We start from the raw sequence: 20125 nt of genomic DNA on the forward strand, positions 1-20125 counted from the left end.
TGTCCTCAGGTGAAATTCCTGAAATTTACATGTGTTTAAAGAAAACAAAAACAATGCAATATCCTTGTTGAAGAGAGAGGGGGAAAAGTGTAAGCAAAGCAGTCAGAAAAGATCAAGAAAAAGAACCAAACCAAAAAAAAAAACCTTGTGTACCATCTGCTGTGCTTACCCTGTGGCAGCTTTAGGAAATAACTTGGTGTTCTTTCACAAAATATATTCTACTGCAGCGTGGTAGCCTTTCTCCAGTGTCGTAATGCTTACATGAAATGTACTGCTACTTAAATAATTTTGGTATCTTTTGCAGTGATGGATGAGGTGTACCTAAACGGCTGAGATACTGCACTAGCACGAGGGAGTCTTTTCTCGGGTGTTGCAGAACTTGACCCCTCTCTTAGAGGGTTACTGTTCTAGGTCTAGGGTCCTCACTGAAGAGTATACAGCTGCCTGTAAATATAAAAATTGCTGTAATGCCTACGTGGGCCAGAAAGGACAGATTTTTACTATGCAAGGCACTGTGCAAGCATAATTTAAATGCATGTATTGGTACTTACAGCTGGTGATTTCTCTTATCTGAATATTACAGTTTGCCGCTATAATCTTGGTTTTTGCCATTGACAAAGGACATGTATATGGGGAATAATTTGGTTTTCCTTCAGGAAGGGTTCCTTAGAGAAATAGCATTGTGGAAGTCAAAAGTGAAATAAGGTTTGATCCAGCAAGGATTGCATACTTTCCTGGGTAATGAAAAGTTAAATTTATGTGAAATAATGATGAAACTTGTAAGAGATAAAAAAATGTTACATTTCACAAAATAATTTAACGCTTGAATTAAGAGGGCTGGATTCCTAGGAAGCAATTTGCCGGTGAGGTGGGTTACTTTTATGTGGTTGCTTGCATCTGACTCTGGCTGTGGCTGCTGATGCAGTTAGCTACAGGTCACTCACCTGAAGCTGCCAGAGGTTAGTTTTCTTTCTCTGTACATGGGGGTCCCAGATGACCACGATGAGGGAAGTCTGAAGAAGCAGTTTAGGTGTGCCCAGGGTCTCATTCTGTTTTGAAAAAAAATGCTGAAGTGAAAGGCTTCTTTCTAAAGATGCACATCACCCTGAGAGCCTAGAAAGCACTCCAACATTTCCAACTAGCTGCTGGGCAGTAGGTCGGCTTGCTTCCCAGGAAGCTACATAACCTGGACCCGACACTGGTGAAAAAAAATGTTTTGCATGTCACTGCTGGGGAAGTTTGTCATTAAGAGTCTGCATTAGAAGGCTACCAAAAATAGACAGAACTTGGACATTTCTTAACAGTAACTACACTGCTTTCTTTTGTTTAATAAGATCTGGATGTAGTAGTAAAATACAGTTTTATTCAGATGAGAATATCAATTAATTTAGCAGAAAGTTTTAAGTAAATTCCTGAAATATTTTTATGTTCCATGCTGACTCTTCCCATACGTGAGTAAGACCGTGAGCACTCGGTAAACGTATCTAGCACTGCAGCTCTGCACCATTATTCACCAGCATCAGTGTGTGGTGAATACATGTTCCTAGACAAGGTACTAATTATGAGCTGATACTTGTAAATATGTAAGCGCCTGCATACCTGTATTATTAGGTGTAGTTCTGTTGAGTCATACTTAAGTGCGTGGGAAGAGGTAAGATCGAACCCCTATTTTACATAACTAAATTGCTCTTCAAGGATAACATTTAACAATCCATTTGCAGCATCCTGTGACTTACGTTAGGTAGTTTGTATGTTTTAAAGCTAAATAACCATTAATGTTCAATAAAGGTGCACCAGGTGCATTGGCTTCTAGCCTCTTGTAGTTCCTGAATGTTTGTGATTCGTTAGCTGTCACTGTAAACAAGCTCCTGGGCTGAAATTTATTGTTTTTATTTAGATTACAGAAAGCTGATGTTCGGTGAGATGTTACAGGAGAAAGAGACCCTTTAGAGTCTGACAATTACAAGTGGTGGACTTTTATCAGGCTTCCTTCAGTGAGTAAGAAAATGGTACTTTGCAGTTAAAACAGCGTAACCTGCAAAAAAATGATACCAATCTGTTTCCTGGTATATTCAAAGTTTAGAGAAACATGTTTCTGCCTTTCAGGGGAAATTCTGATGTGAAATTTAAACCTCTCTGTAGGACAGTGCGTGTATATGGGGAGATAACCTCTTCAGAACCTCTTCTTTCAAAGTACAAATATCCGTTTAATTTCAACAGGCAGGCTAGAATGGGGTTTAACAAAATTCATCTGATGATATATGTTTACAAAACCCTATTTTTAAACAATTTAATCAGTTTTAATCAAACATACACACGTTTATATATATATTATTTGTGAATATGTGATATGCAGGACTGAGTTTTCCCGTCTCTTTCTGTATTTGTTCATCTTTTAATTTTACACTTAGCGGGCAGCAAAGAGAGGTGTCTGTCCTGGGGTGGTGTTTCTACTGTTTCTAGCTGGAATACAGCTTCCTGTCCTGAAGAAGGCAGAAAAGAAGGCTTGGCCTAGGCTTCCCACAGGCCACCTGTTAGACTGACTCCCCAAGGAAGGTGAGTTGGTGGGAGAAAGCAGTTTGTTTCCCCAGGCGAAAAATCCCTGCGCTATTTTGGAGAATCACTTGAAGCAGCCTGGATAGCTGGAGTGATTTCAGCAGCAGGCAGTGACTGGGTAATGCTAGGGTTTTGGCAGCAAAGCTGATTCAGCTGGCTCCTGGCAGGGGCAGCGGTGTGGAGGCTGTTGGGCAGCTCTGCTGGTAGAGCTTGCGGTGCCTGCCTGGGCAGCTGGTGCTGTGCTCTGGTCGTTGCAGGTCTTCCCCGTGTCCCCTCTGATTTTGTGACTTAAGGTCATATGCAGAATCGTTCAGCTCGCAGGAATTACAAAACTTGCTGGATTTCACTAGGAAGGTTGAGGGCACGTGCTGTTGCGGTCATAAGCTCGATCTCATGCTCAGGCCTAGTTTGGAAGCTTATTGTTAGATCTGATTCACATCTGATTCAATGGAGGTTGCTGCACTTCTATGGCAGTTGTGTTTTCTCATTGTTTTGGAGCTTCAAGACTGTTCTTGTGGCTGTTTATCAGTGCTAAAGCACGTATGGACTCATCTGCAAACAAGGATGTTGATGGGTTGACTGACATTTGTTAATAACTGCCAGGAACAGCTGCTTCAGTATATGCTTAGTCTGGCAACCTGAACGTTATGAAAATGACTAAAAAGAAAATAAATCCTCTTCCATCTCAGATTTTTTGAATACTTGGCTGCAAGTTCCTACAAAGATTGTACAGTGAGTAATCTCATTGAAGTCAGTGACTCAACTCATCGCATGAAGTTCAGCACACATACAAACGGTGCGGTGTGGCTTTCTCAGAACAGCAGCAATCAGAGAATAGGTATTTAAGTCTTAACAGCAGCCTGTACTTGCATCCCAAAGTGAAAATGACCCATGGTCTCGGTTTTTAATCAAGTACGGCAGACCTCTGCTCGAGCGTAAAGTAAAAAATCAGGACTTTCTTTTTGCTGCTGGGAGTGATTTTAACGTTTCCAGGCTTGCGTATGCTGGTGCTTTGCTCTGATCGTTGCAGATTTGCATGTTGTCCCCTCTAATTTCATGTTGCCACCTCCCAATCAGATACATACAGAACAGTTTGCATTATACGCTTCCACTTCCAATTGACATCAAAGTTTTTGAAAGTCTTTTTTCCCAAAGGACCACTTACAGACATCTCCATTTCTGTTACTCTTAAGATATTTCGGTGCCTTTGTCTGGGAAGTATCTTCATCTCTACACAGGAATTTGTAGCTTATTGGTTTGCTGGTTTTTCATTTTGCTTACTTTGTGCAGACACTTGGGAAGAAAACTGGCCTTATCGTTTGCTACAGCTAGCTTGTGGCAGTGTGGAACTTGTTGCTGATTTTCTTTCCGCTTGCCAGCAAAGGATTTTAAACGTTTATCTGGCTTAGTTTCACACCATGGTGCAGAATATGGTTTGTCTATAGCTGGTATCTTTCTCCACCGTGGCAGTGCAGGAGCAGGGCCCCACTGTGCTGGGTGTTTCGTGAGCCCAGGGCAGTTGTTCCTAGAGCTTTAATCCACAGAAACAAGGGAGAGAAAGGTGAGGCTGGGCGGCGAGCAGAGTTCTAGTTTGCAAGTATTACATCAGCTCCATTGCCTGTTTACTTAAAGGTATGTGCATTGCAGATCGTTTGACATTATTATCATTATTACTGTTTCTATAAATGACTTGGAACATCGTGCCGTTACGTTCCTGGATAGATGTATCCTCTGGTTTTGTATTCCACTTGGTATTTTCCTTAGGTCGCAAAGTAGGCAATGAGAGATGAGCTGCCTTCCACAGGGAAAGAGGAAAAGCTGCTCTGAGGTAGTTCAGCTTTGAAATCAAGTGTAAATGCATTTATTTGGATTTTTTCTTGCAAATTTTCATAATGTCACAACAACATAAACTGGTTGTGCTGATTTCACAGTTTCAAAAGCTATATTTCAGTCTTTTATGCAATATATACATCTGTTCTTAAAAAAAAAAAAAAACTATTATTCTATTATTTGCCAATAAACTCTATCTTGAGTACACTTAATGAGTTTGGATGGTTTTTAATTTTTCCTCTGTGAGACCTCAAAAGTGGATTTAGTGGGGAATTATTTAATCAGATACAGTGACATGTGTCACTTTGAGTGTTGAGTGGCTGGAATTTGGTGGATAATTGAATAAGCACTGGAGACACTTGCTAATTTGAAATTTATTATGTGTGTCTGGGGAGAAATCTGTCAGTCCTTCCTAAATTGCAGTAGTGATGCAGGACAAAGAGGCTTTCAATAAAATGCACGTTTCTGTGATGGAAAGTCAGAAGTAATCAAATTCTCTATCCATCGTAGATAGGTATCCCTTGGTACACAGGTCAGTCCATGTATCTGAGCTTATAACCGTGGTTTTATTTTCAAGTATAACTAGGTAATAGGCTGTTGTTTTACTTCATGTGTTTTCTGTTATAGCAAAGGCCTGTTGTGCTTTTCTGCCAAGCCTTTGCAGAAGATATTGTTAACGAAGTAACAGCCCTCTGACACTGGGAGTGTTGTGTGAAGACTTCTGACGCCAAGGATTTATAGTATGTAGCATTACATTTATTGCAGAGTAGCAAATATTATTGTTGGTCAGAAATTCAATATTATGAGCAAAAGTCCAGTTCATAAGTCTGAGAGGAGAAAGTCTCTTTGAAACTTCTTTTGGAAGTAGTTTAAAGTTTCGGGGCTTTAAATGTTACCTTGCACCGTCTTTAGGTACTAAAACACAAAGACAAACCTTGTCTGTGTAAGATACTATACAGGCACGTGCTTCTAAGAGAAGAAATATGTAGTGTAACCACAAATGCAAGCTAAAAGCTGAAATTTGAGTGTTGTGGTTTAACCTACATAAGCTCTGCTAAAGCTGAGATACACCACAGTAAGCCAGAAAATACAAAGAAAGGGTTGGCATTCCATTCCTATGCGCTTTCCATGAAAGCCTGTGCTCTAAAGAACATATCCATTCTCACCTCCACAGAAAATTGTTAGCAGTTTAGTGTGGTGGTTGGGTTTTTTTCAGTAATTGCTGTTTATGTAATGGCAAATGTGAATTCTAAAGAACTTGATCCCTTATAAAAATTCGCAGCTACAAATCAGCTGCTACATATTGTACAATTGGGATTGTAAATATGTTATCAAAAGACAGGGCTTCTGCTTAAATACTGACCTAGTCTTGGCTTATATACAAATCAAATGCTTTATTTTTCCTTCTCTTCCTTTTTTTTTTTTTTTTTTGGAATAAGGAAAGTTTATGGTGGACTGTAAAAATGTTTATTGTACGAGAGCTGTTTCTTCGTTCTGCCCAAGGAAGAATTAATTTGTATTCCAATATAAATGTATTGGTTTCAAAATTTCTGTTTTGTTTTTGTCTTTTCAGAATTTGAAGTTCTGGTGGTAGATCATGGGGAACCACGTAGGAAAACGAGAACATAGTGCTGACAAGTCAACCAAGGTAAGAGCAGAAAATTGAAGAGGCGATACCATTTCAGCAATGTGTGTTATAAAATAATTATATATATTTACTACCTTAATGTGTTTACCAGATCGCTTTCACCGTTGCTATTTTTGTCATTTTAAAATTATTATTATTTTTTTTTAAGAGGGTCCTATGAGATGTAGCTGAACTAGGATTTTGCTGTGTTGGATGAAGTTTTCATGTGTCAGATGCATAACTGATAAAATGCTTCTCAGTCACGTTGGAAATGAATTCAATGATCCTTAGAAGCAGGAAATTGCAGACATTTTTAAAGAGCCAGTGAGCTGAGTAATGTTTTACTTATTGACAGCTTTCCATTTTGGCAGTCGTTGGCTTTATCGTTAAGAAAGGAACTGTATGGAAACAAGTAAAATAAGAGGATTCCAAAGGCAACGATTGTCAGTCTCAGTAGATACAACTTTAAAAATCTCCTTGGTAGAAAGATGAGAACCATCAAAATATTCACTAAAAGTTAGTATATACTTTCTAGGCCTCTGTTGACACTTCGTATTTCACACATTATGTGGTATTCTGTTTGCCTTGTGATAATATCTTGTTTATTTGTGTGTCTGCATTGTACAGGAAGAGTGTATTCACACGTATCTTAAAATAAAACATATATAAAAAAGTTGTTTCTTCTTACTAGCTTTTGCTAACTTCCCTCTACCCATCCCCACCCAAAAATAACAGTTTACAGTCTGATCCCACAGTGTATAAAGTTATTGCCCTTTGCATCAGACAGATGATGTAAACAGTTCTGTGCTCTGTCTGGAGGAATGCAGGTATTTTGCATTGCTGTGGCACAGATAAGCAGCTATCCCTAAAAGGTTTATGCAGACTAGAATTCATATAGTTAAAAGTTCTTTGACTTCTTCTTTAGGGAAGTACATGAGCACATTGGAGGGAACAGTGAGAAAACAGCAGGAAGAGAGAACTGGAAACATGTTTTTGTTTTCTATTTATGCAGTGTTTTACAAAATGGTTTCGGTTTCAGTGCAAACAATAGCATGAGTCCTAAGCTGTGTTTGGCACCTTAAGATTTTTGGTTACATTTCTAGAAAAATGCCTTGTGCAAATCCAGCAAAGTCACGTGTACCTAACAGATGTATTTAGCCAAATATTTTGACTCTTTCTGACCAAGCGTGGGAGATCCTGCAGGTGTGATATGGCAGGTACACGGAGCTTATTAGGCTGTTGTGCACCACGTGTCCTGTGCTTAGTTTTTTCTTTGGGTACAAAATCTGGTTAGAAAAACACTTCATAACTTCTCTCCCACTTTGGGATCTTGTGTCTCACACACCTGGGTGGCAGGTCAGTGAGTTGTCTGGCATACGTGGCTTCAAACAGGAAAAGATTCTTCAACCTCTAGCAGCCTATGCCATAGGCACAAGTCCTTCAGGGGTGAGCAAGAGTCAGGTGTCCATGAGTCTTGCACTGAGTATGTAAGACAGGTCTATAAGGAAATGGACAGTTGAGCTCTTTTGAATTCCTTTTTCCTTATCATTCCATAAAGAACGGTGAATTCTGCAATGAAAATAACATTCATTGATGTAAAATATTTCAAAGGGGAAACTTACTTCTGTAGCAGTATCTTCTGTCCCTCACTCATCCTTTCAGAGTGCAAAAATAAAGCAAAACCCCAAACTTTAAAACAGCCGATTCTTGATCAAGATCTCCCTTTACTCATGAAAGACAGCAGTAATGTCACAAGAAATGATAAGGCCACAGATCTAAAATCAGGAAATATATGGTTAAGGTGCTCCTGTGTATTCCACGTAACCAGTCAATCTTCATTCAGTTCTTGTAGGCAATAGTAAAGTTCTTACGGACAGCTGTAACCATATGTACCATACTTGTTTTTTCTTTTCAAGCTGAAGTTGCTGTTTTGTCTTTGTTCAATATAGCTGTAAATTAGAACTGTTTTCCCACCAGTCTTGTGGTGCTGCAGGCTTGAAGAGACTCTGTGAAAATGCTGAACAACCTCTTCTTGCTCTTAGCAGTAGAACTGCAGTGCAGAAGGCTATCAGCTCATTCTAAAATTCATTACTTGTAACTTCAGGCTGTTTATAACGTTTCGATTCCCCAAAATATAGCACCAAAGAAGAAGATCATTTTAGGCAGCTTGTTTGAACCCATGACAGTCAGATTTGCTTCATGGACACCATACTGGCTCATGAACAAATAGTCCAGTTCTCCAGGTAGCTATATCATGAATAGTGACATGTTAGTAAAGATGCTGTAATGAAACTGTAATTCTTGGTTGTACATTAAATGCCCTATAGTACAGCAATTACTGTGTTTTTTCTTTTTCTTTTTTTTGAGTTGGCATCTAGCTTTGTTTTACTTTCAGTAAATTTGGATATTTGACGGCAAAATTAGAAATAGCCAGAAACCAATTATTTCATCAAATTTCTGTTACGAGACCAAGATGCTTTCAAATTGGCAGATTTGCTAAAGGCAAGATGGTTTCCCATGCTGTGATGCTTCTTTCAAAATATTGTTATCCTCTTAATTTATAAAAATGCCAGGCTATAATGATGCTTTCATGAATAATAAGGAGAAATGTGAAATTAATTGAATGCTTTGAAAAATGGTCTATTTGACTCAGGTAATGAGAAAAATACTTAAAGCCCTCACCTTTTTCTACTATTCAACAAACACAGCAATTTCTTCCATTTCTCTTTTACTTTGAATGGTTTTAGACTACTGAAACTACTGAGTCCTGTAGTAAATGTACAAATATTGATTTTGTTTAACTTTGTTCTTGGTGGTAATGCTTGGGTTTAAACTTACATAAATGTATCTGGGAACAACAAAAGAAAATAATGTCCTGTTCTTCATGTCACAAATTTTGTTAAATTCCCTAAGAACTAAACGTAGAATTAAAAGAGTGGGTGACCAAAGTTTTGTTGATCTTTTTTCTGGGTTGTAGTTGATCTATGTTAATTCGGCACAGCTGCAAAGAGCCATCGGCTTTTTTTTTAATGTCAGAAGGTGCCTTCAAGTGTTTCATTAGAACAGTTCCTTGCCACTCTCTGTTCTGGCTGTCCCCCCTGGAGAATTCTGTTCAGCACATATATGCATCCCTAAATCTTTGTCAAAACTGGCCCTTACCTTCCATGTTGATTGTTCAGGCCCGTGGGGTTGGGAAGAAGTGTTTCGGTCATTGTCTCATCTATTCTACAACTACCAAATCCAGCAAGACCACAGAGCCTGGTTGCCCTGTGCCTCAGGTCATGTCGTACTGTGGGGTGCTGGACAACAAGCTTGTGACTTGTATAAAAGAAAAAAACCCACTGCCCAGCCACGTAAAGAGATTGCTCAAGAAGCATAAGTAGGCCTGAAACACGTTTGATCATTTGCCTATTTCATGTCCTTGATGGACTTGGGGTATTCTGTCAATAAACACCAAGAAACCAAAAACAATTGCTACCTCTGACATTTAACTCTGAGGAACCTTGAGAAGTGTAAATTTGCCACAGTATATTGCTTTTCACAGGCAGAAATTCAAAACAGATGTACTGATGATAAAGCATTCAATCTACAGTTTAATGTTTTGCTTGAACTACAAAGGCATCTGTTAATAATGACCAAGTCTTCGTGTGTAGTAAATTTATGAAAAGTATTGCCTTTGATTACCATCTTACCTAGATTCTGTAAAGTGTTTTGCAGTGGTTCATTTGATAATTGTAATAAACAAACTGGTTCTCCGTGTTTAAGGTGAACTCAACACAATTAGTTCAAGCAAAATCGGTCTGGTAAGCGTGCATCAGTCAACAAGTCAAACGGTTTCTAAACTGATTCTGAAGAGATTCTGGTTTTTCTTCTCCTTGTGCGGTTAACGTTTAGAGATCTCACACCCTGTGCAGCCCTACTCCTGATAACATTGACAGAAAGTTTTCTGGCTCTCCCTGATGAGAGAGGGGTGAAATTCTGAAGCTGGCTGGCTCAGTGTAGTACTTGTGTAGTTCACCTCGTAGACACTGAGCAATCTGCAAGCAGAAGGGTTTCACACTGATCTCCTTTGATGTCCTACCTCAGACTGTTGAGACTGCTTGTCTCTAAACCATGTGCATGTTTGTTGTTCTTTTCTTTTACACCAGGTGCTTCCTCTTGGTATGCATGGTAAAGTACCAAGAAAGGGGGGGGGGGGGGGGGGGGGGGCACACAACAGGTGAAGTAATTTGATTAGTTATATTAATTGCATTGAAGTATTATTTTTGTAAGATAAAGGTTTATTATTCAATACGTCAAGAGATACTTGATATACAGATTATGTAGGTTATGAAGTCTGGGATATGCCTTTTTTTTTAATTACACATGGTATAGTAATTTAATATGTTTAAATACACTATTGTTGTTACCATGCATAAAAAGAGTGAAGCCCTTTCATTTTCCCCCCTAGCAAAGTTGTATAGCGCTATTTTTATTTTCCTTTAAAATTGTGGGTTTTTTTCTTTTTTTCTTTTTTTTTTTTTTTCCTGAGAGTAAAATTTCTGCTGTAAAACAGAGTCCAGGGGCTCAAGTGATGTATCCTTCTTTGTAATCTGATATACTGATTAAAATACTCCCTCTCAAGCTCAGTACTCCATCTCAATAGCTTTCTGAAGGTAGAGGGAAAATAGAGAAAGAAAAACTTTAAAATGTTGAGAGAACCAAAGTTCTCTGTGAGGGACGCGATGAACACTTTCACCAGCCAGTTTTACAGGTTACACATAGAAATTCTCTCAAACTGCTACCGTCTGGTCAAGCTGGTGTCTGGTACAAGAGAAGGCAGCTTTCGAAAGAGGCAATCCCCTTCCAGGGAGCGAAGGGCAGTTCTGTGAAGTTAAGCAAAACCAGTTAAACTTGATAGGCATCTGTTTTCTTCAAATTCTGCCATTGCCCTAGATTTGGCCTTGAGCAAATCCCTTTGTGCCGGCTGTATTCTCTTGTTACATTTCTTAACCTTCCTACTGTCTAACTAGATTGCTTGCTGGGACAGATGCAGTGTCATTCTGTATTAATAGGAGGACTTTGAGACTTTGAGCGGAGCCTTCAGGCACTAATGTGCTTCAGACAGTGAGATGATATCATAGCGATACAGAAAGAACAGTGCTGTTTGAAGCCTCTGAGAATGCCAAGTATGCGGTAACTATGACATCTTTCATCAAAAATTAACCTTAAGACCATCATTCAGCATTGTACTGAAGCCCGTTCAATGTTTAAGTAGGCAAGTAGCTCTGCTGTAGAAGGACCGATTTATGTATCCAAATTTAAGTTGTGTTTAAATACTTGACTGTTCGTTAAACTTTTCAGGCACTGGGTTGAATAAGGTCTATTAATGTTACAATATTTTTTTAGTCTAAAATATCCTAGGCTTATCATAAGTATGTGTGGAAGATAAACCCTCAGTGGTGTAGAGGTCATGCTTCTCTGTTCCCCTTTTTCCTGTGTATCTGAATGCCACTGAAGTTAGCAAGGCTTATGAACAGAGCAACTGACAGAAGAGTTACAGGTGGGAGGCAAGACAGATAAGAGTGAGCAGCAAGTTCTGGTCAGTACCATGTCACCTGAGTATTTAAGGCTTTGCCTGAATTGTGTAATACCGGACATTTTTCATTAGACCTTCATTTTAATGAAAAAGCGAGTAAATACATAGGTAAATGTTACATCAAATATGTTGCAAGAATGTTTTTCTGCTGTGCATGAGTGCTAAGTACAAACGTTTCTTGGTTTAGGTCTTGAGCTGGTTGAGCTCGCATGGGTGTAAAAGGAAGAGGTGCAGTCACTGTGGTTTTGGCTAGGGAGGAGGAAGGGTCTTGGGCTTTCTTCTCCCACCCTCAGCCTGCAGAACTGACTAGCAAAAGAGGGAAGTGCGCTCTGTGCTTTTTGAGGTCTTGTGCATCAGATGCCATGCTGCTGTGGTATAGTTTCCTATAGTTTCCTTCACGTCTGCTGCTTTTTAGCTTTGATACAAAACTAGACAAATGTCCTGTCAAATGAGTTTAATGATAACACCACTTAAATTAGCAAGGAACTGGAAGGAAAAGTGTGTAATACACTGCCCATTCTTTGTGAACTCCCTGTGAACTGGGCTGCTTGCTGAACAGGCTTCTCTTAAGGTCAGCCCATACTGCAGCCCAAGAACATGGTGTTCAACGCTGTAGCGACTTCATGCCAGAAAAATGAAGGTGAAGATGTTATTTCTAGTCTGGAGGAAGCCATAAGTGATAGAGAGATCCTGAAAGGGAATGATATCTTCCTTCTTTCTCACAGAACCTCTTTGTGCTTCTACTGTTATGGCGGTTTGTAGATCAGCATGCTATCGTGTGGCAACATGCTTTATCAGCTGCTCTGAAACTGGATGAGATAGGTCAAAATAACAAACTAGAATTTCATTAGTTATATTTGATAAGTTTATATTAAAAAAATAATAATCTTGTGCAATATGTAATATATTACCTTAGAACACAGTTAAATCTGTAAAATCAGCATGGGGTGAAGTGCTTTCTCCCTATTAGAGGAGAGCTTGCTGAGCTTTGCCTATGGGGCCAAACCCCAGCAGAATCTCCAATATCTAGGACAATGACTGGCGAATCTTTCTCATGACACTTGTCAAAGTATTAAGCCCTGGTAAAAGTGTGTTCAATAGTTCAGTAGTGTCCTCATCTTCTTCCCCTAATGCTAGTTCTGTTGTCTCACATGCTTCTGGGCACCAGCTGGGAGCATTGCATGCTGGAGCGATGGTTTATTTGACTTCTCCATTTCACACTTACTTACATTTCTGATAATGTAATTGACTGTGAAACTGGGTCAATGAAACTTGTTGGTAGGCATGGTTTTACACCATGCAACAGTACAAAGCCAAAACCTAAGCTAAAGCCTGATGCTAAGCATCCTGCCACGAGAAAAGAGGAATTCCACATAGCTAAGGTGAGGGGAATCTTGCTTTAATTTGTAAATTCAGCAAATATGAAATGGATATCAGAAGGAAAAAGATGAGGGACTTCCTTACAAAGTGTCACTTTAACAATAACTTCTCTTTTTACTTCAGAAGCTGAAGATGAATAATAAACAGCACTTTCTCATGTAATTGCGGGGTTTTGTACACCAAGTAAATTTAACTTACCTGCGGCTGCAGTTCAAAAAGTATTTTTCCACCTTGAGCTAAGATGTCATGGGATATTTTTCCTTTCTACTTATCTTTCGCATGCCCTCAGCTTTTATGCCGGAAATACTTGAGTAGTATTTGCTAGAGGAAAAAATTTGCTGGAGGAAAAAAGTCTTTTGCAAAAGGAAATTGAAAAACTTTTAAGCAGAGTAATGTGACTTTGGTCTTGATTTCTGAGATAAGGCTCATTCGAAAAACAATCTGATCTTTCAGTGCAGCATCCCGTGGATGTGGCCATTACAATATGAGAATTTGCATAGAGCTGAGAGACACAAGATAAATACCATTTACATTGGATAGTTAGGGGGACTTCTGAGCATCTCTTATAATCAGGAAGAGACAATGATGGAAACTTTGTGGGTGGTGTTTTTTTTTTTTTTTTTTCCCCACAGTGCCACAGGATGACATTCAGGTTGGTGTACCTGGACTTAGCTTTAACTGAAATATGGCAGTTGTAACAGCACTGAATTTAGGGAGGTATGGGGGAACTCAGCTCGCTTGTGACCTCCATACAGCTCAAAACATGCCGGCAAGAACCCGATGCCAGAAATTGTAGCAAGGCTATCATCAATGAGATCTATCCTTAAACAAGTCACTTATGATCAAAAGAACAAAAAAGTCACCATTTTTGGGCCCTCAGTTATTCCCATTCTGTGTAAAAGCTTCAGGACTAGATTCACTGTCTGGTAGCGCTAAGGTTTTCAGATGACTCATGGAAATCCCAACATGCTGGAACCGTCTTGGTTAAAAGGTACTGGCTGAGACTGTTACGTTGAAGTCTGAGTGATTTATGGTTTTGTGGTCATAACTGACTTACTAAATGTCTAGCACGTTTTCCTAGTCTTTCACACTCCTCCCCTTCCTTCCTCCCTTTACCTTCTCTGTCCCCCTACTCCTTGCACGCAGGTTTTTCGGCACACTATTTTCTGCTAGTATTTCCATCTCTAATGAAGTCAGTGCCATGTTTTGATCTTCTGAGGCACTAGAAACAGCATTTAATGATTAACAGTGCAGTTGCATGCTTGGAAACAGTGACGAGACAGCCAGCTGACAGGCAGTCTTATCAGGGAGGTGGGAACACTGTAGAAGAGAGAAAATTTGCACTTTTCTAACAACACACATCTACTTGAAAAATGGTTCTCTTCCAGCCAGATCTCTCTCTTCGTGTTGACAGAAGACGTTCAGCAACTATCCCTATCACCGTACCTTGCTTCAAGCAATCTAGTAGTGCCATTGCCGTTGTTTGAAAGAGTTGAAAATCAAAGCTCTCTTCTGTTATTTTTTTTATACCCAACCATTATCATTTTTATATATATATATATATATATATATATTTTACATTTGTACGTGTTAAATAATTTGTCTTCTGCAGAAAACAGAAGAATGGCTATGGAATTCTTTTGGGGGAAGCATGGCTTCAATTGTGAGGGGGAACCATGCACAAAAACTTTAAATCCCTCTTTAATTACTTACTTGCATGTATATATATAAATGTACACACATACACAAATATATAAAAAAAAAAAAAAAGATCAAGCGTATATTGAACTACCTATAAAAATCTGAGTGTATATTCAAATATATGTACTCTGCTTATACCCCTGACTGGCTGCACATGTGTTCACTCCGTGAGTTTTAAGAAGTGAGACCAGCAGCCTTTCTCCCCAGGGCAGCTTGCTGTCCATTCTGATCTTCCCCATGAACTACAGGCTAAATCTCTTCTTAATGTCGAGCCAGAGCTTTCTACTGTAGAAGAAATTTGCCTTATGGTGCACAGTGAGAAAGCCTTGAATAACTGCTTTCTTTTTCCTTTTGCAATCCAGTGTCTGAAATCCCATTTGTTTTCATAAGACTTGGCAGGTGCAGGTTGGTGAATGTGGGACTCTGAATCAGCATCTCACGTTAGTGACTGTAACAAATGAGGAATGCTTATATCTCATAAAATATATATTAAAGATGGTTCAATACTTGCCAATGCCATCTGTTTGTTAAATATTTAATAAGATATTTAACATCTTAAGTATGTAGTAATAGAATATATAAAAATCTCCTGGTGTTCTGTGGAAGGCTTCAGAGCTCACAGTAGGTGAGACCCACTGCATAAAGTAACAGTTGTTCTATCTTGGGTCCCCTGCTACACAGAAAACTCAATATGTTTAGGAGGATTGATGTTATTTCTGGAGCTCAGTCACATGAGGTGAGATTCTAGGTCAAAAGATGTACATAATGAAGACTAAAACTTAGTTTCTTTCTGCTGAAAGAAATAACTTGCAATATGCTGTGGGATATTTGCTGGTAGAAAGGCTTTCTCCTGTAATACGGTGCTAACCTACAGTTTCTTTCAGAAGCAAATCTGTGTTCAGAGAAAACTTATGTTAATATATTTTAGTTGAGATCGATCTGAACCACAGTAATCCATTATGTTCAGATGTGACAAATTAAGTTATGGTGATTTGTAGGTGCGGAGAACGTGGACTTGCAACATCTAGCTTTCGGTTTCTTGCAGGTTCATTTACCTGATAAATTACTTTCAGTGTTGATTTTTTTTTCCCCCCCTACAATTCAATATTTCGAGAAAATGTAATTCTTAATAGTTGCTGCTGCTGTATGTAAGGGACTGGAGACCCTCTGAATGTGGAGCCCATGAGGGAGATGGCTCTACCAGGAGCAGGGGTTGGCCTCAATCCCACCTCATGAGCCACGGGTCTCAGCAGGAGGCAAGTCATTCTGGTTTTGCTCTGATCGTCTTGCTTTAACCAATTAGGCTACAAGCAGTGGGCTGGTGGAGCAGGTGCAGAGCTGCTTTCCTCCGTGCAGAGAGCCAGATGGCCAGCTAATTGTCCCCGTCCCCGACTAAGTCTTGGCCAAGTCTCCTGCGCAGAGCTCAATTAGGCTGGTGCGCTGCCAAGGTGGGTCTTGGGGCTTTAAGAAAATGAGGACTTCAGGGACAGCTGGAGTTTTCTTGGCCAGTCTTCAGTGGGGTTAATTTCAAACCTTGAAATGGTTCCTATTTTTGTTTAGTTGGTTGGTTTTTGTTGGTGGTGTTTTGTGTTGCTTGGGTTTGTTTTTCTTGAAAGCAAAAATGCCTGATGCCTAACAGGACTCAAGACTTCTTGATCTGAGCTAAGACATCTTGCTTGTTACAAGACTGTTAGCGTCAAGGTATGGCTGCAGCAGAGAAAAGAAATCTAAGTAGCAACCCATATTTTGAAGCATTGATTCTCTGGAATTTTGCAATGAGAACTTGTGCCTGTTGAATAACCTCTTACAGCAGAAAAGTTGCAGGTGGGACAGTGTTTGGGTTGGCTAGGCTTTCTATAATCCTTTTGGGGGAATCTTTAATAAACCCTAAGACTTTTATTCATAGTACAAAATGGGAAGATATGATGGATGTTTTGTAATGGATTGTAAACTTGCTAAAAGAAATGCAAATGAAATGTGTTTGCTTATCCATATGCTTATACTTAATGTAATAACTGCAGCTATAATCTGTGTAACCTCTTCATTTACTTGTTTGTGAAATGCTATGTGTAACTCCATCAGTTGTTTTTATGTCAAGACATTCAACTTTTGTTAGAATAAACCATTGTGGGAGATAAAACTGTTGGGTGCCAGAGGAAAGCATTAGAAGAAGCAGATTAAAGTTAATAGATCATTTTGCAGTGGTAGGGAATTGAGTAAAAAGGATTCCTAGGCATTTCCAAGGGGCTGCCTGTTACGTTCAATGCTGGAAAGGCTGTCTCTTGGTCCCAAAAGATACTGAAGTCCCGTGTTGATATTTACTCAGGCAGTTTGAGTACGCTGTCATTGAGTTCACAAGTAGCCTATACATGGAAGGATCACATATTGAGTTCACAAGTAGCCTATATATGGAAGGATCAAATATACAAGTTAATACAATACAGCTATTTAGACTTTTATATGTACAGATGACGTATTCTTGTCTGATTTTTTTTTACATCGATCATGCTCCACCTGTTTTCTTCAGCCCCATATCTTTCCTTTTTTTTTTCCTTCAGTGTTTCCTCTGTGGGTTTACCCTACCAATTACACCTGGTGATTATGTAGCCAGTAGATTATACTACCTCTAGGGATGAAGGTGAAGAGCTTTGTGTATTCTCTGTTTTGCTTGTGTCTGAAGCTTGCACTGCACAGCAGATGAGCAATACCAGAAAAATCTGTCTGAGGTCTAACTTCAAAGAAGTGTTGTCTCTGCCCCTTTTTTAGGATGAAACACCAGAAAGAGAATGGCAATGGAAATACTTCTCTGGTCGTGCACGGTTAAATTCCCTGCCTTGAGAAGCAGTTGAACGTAGCTGGTGCGAGTTTGATGTACAGTGCCGTGTGTGGCTTCCTGGGTTCTGGCTCGCCGGTAGAATTGAGGCATAAATTCCAGCCTTCACAACACATATGCAGCCATGTAAAATTCTATTTATGTGCTGAGGGTTACTAAGTAACAGTTGCTGAGGGAAATGCAGTCTTTTAACTTCATGACGTCTGTGTGCTTAAAACTGCCAGCCAAGTAGTGCATTAACATAGATTTTGCACATTAATGTAATGTGATTTGCTGTGGGCTATGTGCAAGCAAAATCTTTGGGAAAAAAGCAGCAGTGTTGTTTGAAGAGTCTCTCTGCAGCTGGGTCTTATAAACAAGAGGTGAAACCCAATTTTCCCCTTTTACCTCTTCCTCTGCTTGACACATGATAAATATGGACCCTGATATATATGTATTATATGCATATTTATATCTTTATCTACCTGTAGATAGAGATAAAAAGGTGTAATCTATATGTTTTGCATTTGCATCTTTCTTCAAGGGTAGGAGGGGTGAGTAGAAAACAAACTAAAAGCCCAATGTGACTCAGCCGTAGGCTGGATGCTGGTAATACAAGGAGAAGTTTGTCCTGAGCCGCGTGCGTCGCCTCTAGTAACTGTGTTTACCTCTAATTTTGCACAGACATTATCAGAGGATTTGTTTTTTCTAAGGAAGGTTACCTCAAAAAGGTCATCTGTCTAGGCTGAGATGGAGCTTATCTACTGAAAGACATTCTACTGAAGTGAGCAATCTTTCCTTTAAACCAAACCAAACTTACGGTAGGGGCTTGAGCCGAAGATCTTCATATGTTGATGAAAAGGAGCTGTTGAACTGTCATTAATTCCTACAGTGGTTTTTTTAACTTATTTCTCCATTATAAAGCCACTTTTTGTCCTTGTGTATATGTATGTGAATTTTGCAGTGGGAAAGTAATATGAGCTTATTAAGCTGTACGAATTGCTGATTGTAGACTGTGGAGACCTTCATTTCAGGGAGGTTCTTGTATTTATTGTACTGTTAGATCAGTGTACACAGGAGGTATGCAAAAGTAAGTATAGGTGAGTAGCTACTACCACAATCCTTTTATGAAAGCAGCATAAAATGTCTCTAAGTAATAGTCATTAGCTTTCATAGATTTTTGTAACTTGTTTTAGCTGAATCCAAGGATGTTATTTGCTAATCGCCGAATATTGCATCACAGTTGGGGTGTGATAACAAGTTATTTACCTGGGCCAACGTTTGCTGCTCTCATGTGAATAGTGCAATAACTTTTGAACCTTGCAAAATATACTTGATCTATTCAGTCACGGCAATTGATATTTTTTCTTCTTGTTATGGATTATTTACTAAAACAAGTAAACGAAAAGCCCACAAACAAACAAGTACCCTTACATCATCATCACTTTAAAGTCTGGGTACATTGATTTTTGTTCCCAGCATTATAATTCTCTTGACATTTTTTGACAGGGTATAATTCTTAAGTACTGCCTGCGTTTTTGCCTGTCTTTGAGACAGCATAGTATCTCAGCTTTTTTGTAGTCTCTCGTACAGTCCACCCATTTTTTTCCTGAGGCCAGTAGCTTTTCCCTCTGGGGAGAAATCAATCCTGAGTTTTCATTGCTCAGACAGGCTGCTGTTTTTCTGCAACTCTTGTGACCAGTTGTGACTGTTCAAGTGGTTTTAAACTGATGTATTAGCCACAGCTTTTCCCTTGGGAGGCTGTTGTTTCTAGTGACAATATTGGCTCCAAGCAAAGTATATTTAAAGCCTATAGAAGCAGCAAAGCAGAACAAAGAAAAAAATCTCAGCATAACTCTTAAGTACACATCTGTTCTTCTAACCCCCTTTCTTCTCACTATGTAGGGACTTACAGGGGGCTTTTCTCTCAAATGACAAAGTTTAGGAGAACTGGGGTTATATCTTCATGCTAATAGTCCCTTTCTTTGCTGCATGCTTCAGGAGCTATCCTTCACTTCCAAACATCTGTAATACAATCATTTACAGTCATTTAACTTAGTGGATGAAAAAAATAAAGAAAGCCTTTCTGCACAGCTATTTTCTGGCCAGTTGGCCTGTACCGGTAAATGGGGTTGTCCCACTTCAGATGCACGGCTTTGCGTTTGCCTTTACTAAACTTCATGAGATTCTTGCCAGTCCGTTTCTGTAGCCTGTCAAGGTCCCTCTGGACAGGAGCTCTGCCTTTCCGTGTACTGAGCAGCTCGATGGTCTTTACTAAAGTCACTGCGTGATACTGGCTGCAGTGCCGACCCCTGAGGGATGCAGCTGCTGGCTGACCGCCAGTTGGACTTGGTGCCCTTGATCGCAGACGTCTGAGTCTGGTGGTGCAACCAATTGTCTGTCTTTTGTATTCCACCTACCCAAACCTTATCTTCACCTGTTGGCTGAGGAGAGTGGCAGACCGTGGGAGTTGGTGTCAAAAAGGCTGTGCTAAAAGCAGGGCACACACCACCAGTGGTTTTCCCCTCCTTCACTGAAGCAGTCATTTCACCACAGGAGACTCTCAGGTTGGTCAGACACTGGGTGCGTGTGGCATATCCAAGCAGTCTGTTCCCACCCGCCTTCTTCACCCATGGAAACA

The 20125-nt window shown here is 39.6% G+C and overlaps 1 protein-coding gene across 24 annotated transcripts in view; it reads left to right on the top strand.

Moving 5' to 3' along the window:
• LOC121066118 (myelin basic protein) overlaps positions 1-20125 on the top strand; it is a 115576-nt gene that overhangs the window by 19735 nt on the left and 75716 nt on the right. For 14 of the 24 annotated variants that reach the window (XM_040549498.1, XM_040549485.1, XM_040549510.1 and 11 more), the window contains exon 2: positions 5960-6034. The exons of 1 other annotated variant lie outside the window; for it this stretch is intronic. In XM_040549498.1, the coding sequence (XP_040405432.1) occupies positions 5984-6034 (51 nt within the window). In that variant the 5' untranslated portion in view covers positions 5960-5983. Of the gene's footprint in view, positions 1-1902; positions 1995-2463; positions 2557-3245; positions 4385-5013; positions 5127-5959; positions 6035-20125 lie in introns of those variants that run through there. 9 more of the 24 variants (XM_040549504.1, XM_040549490.1, XM_040549487.1 and 6 more) reach the window with 8 other exon arrangements.

The sequence above is a fragment of the Cygnus olor genome, chromosome 2, assembly GCF_009769625.2.
Source record: "Cygnus olor isolate bCygOlo1 chromosome 2, bCygOlo1.pri.v2, whole genome shotgun sequence".
In the NCBI taxonomy this organism is placed as follows: Eukaryota; Metazoa; Chordata; class Aves; order Anseriformes; family Anatidae; genus Cygnus; species Cygnus olor.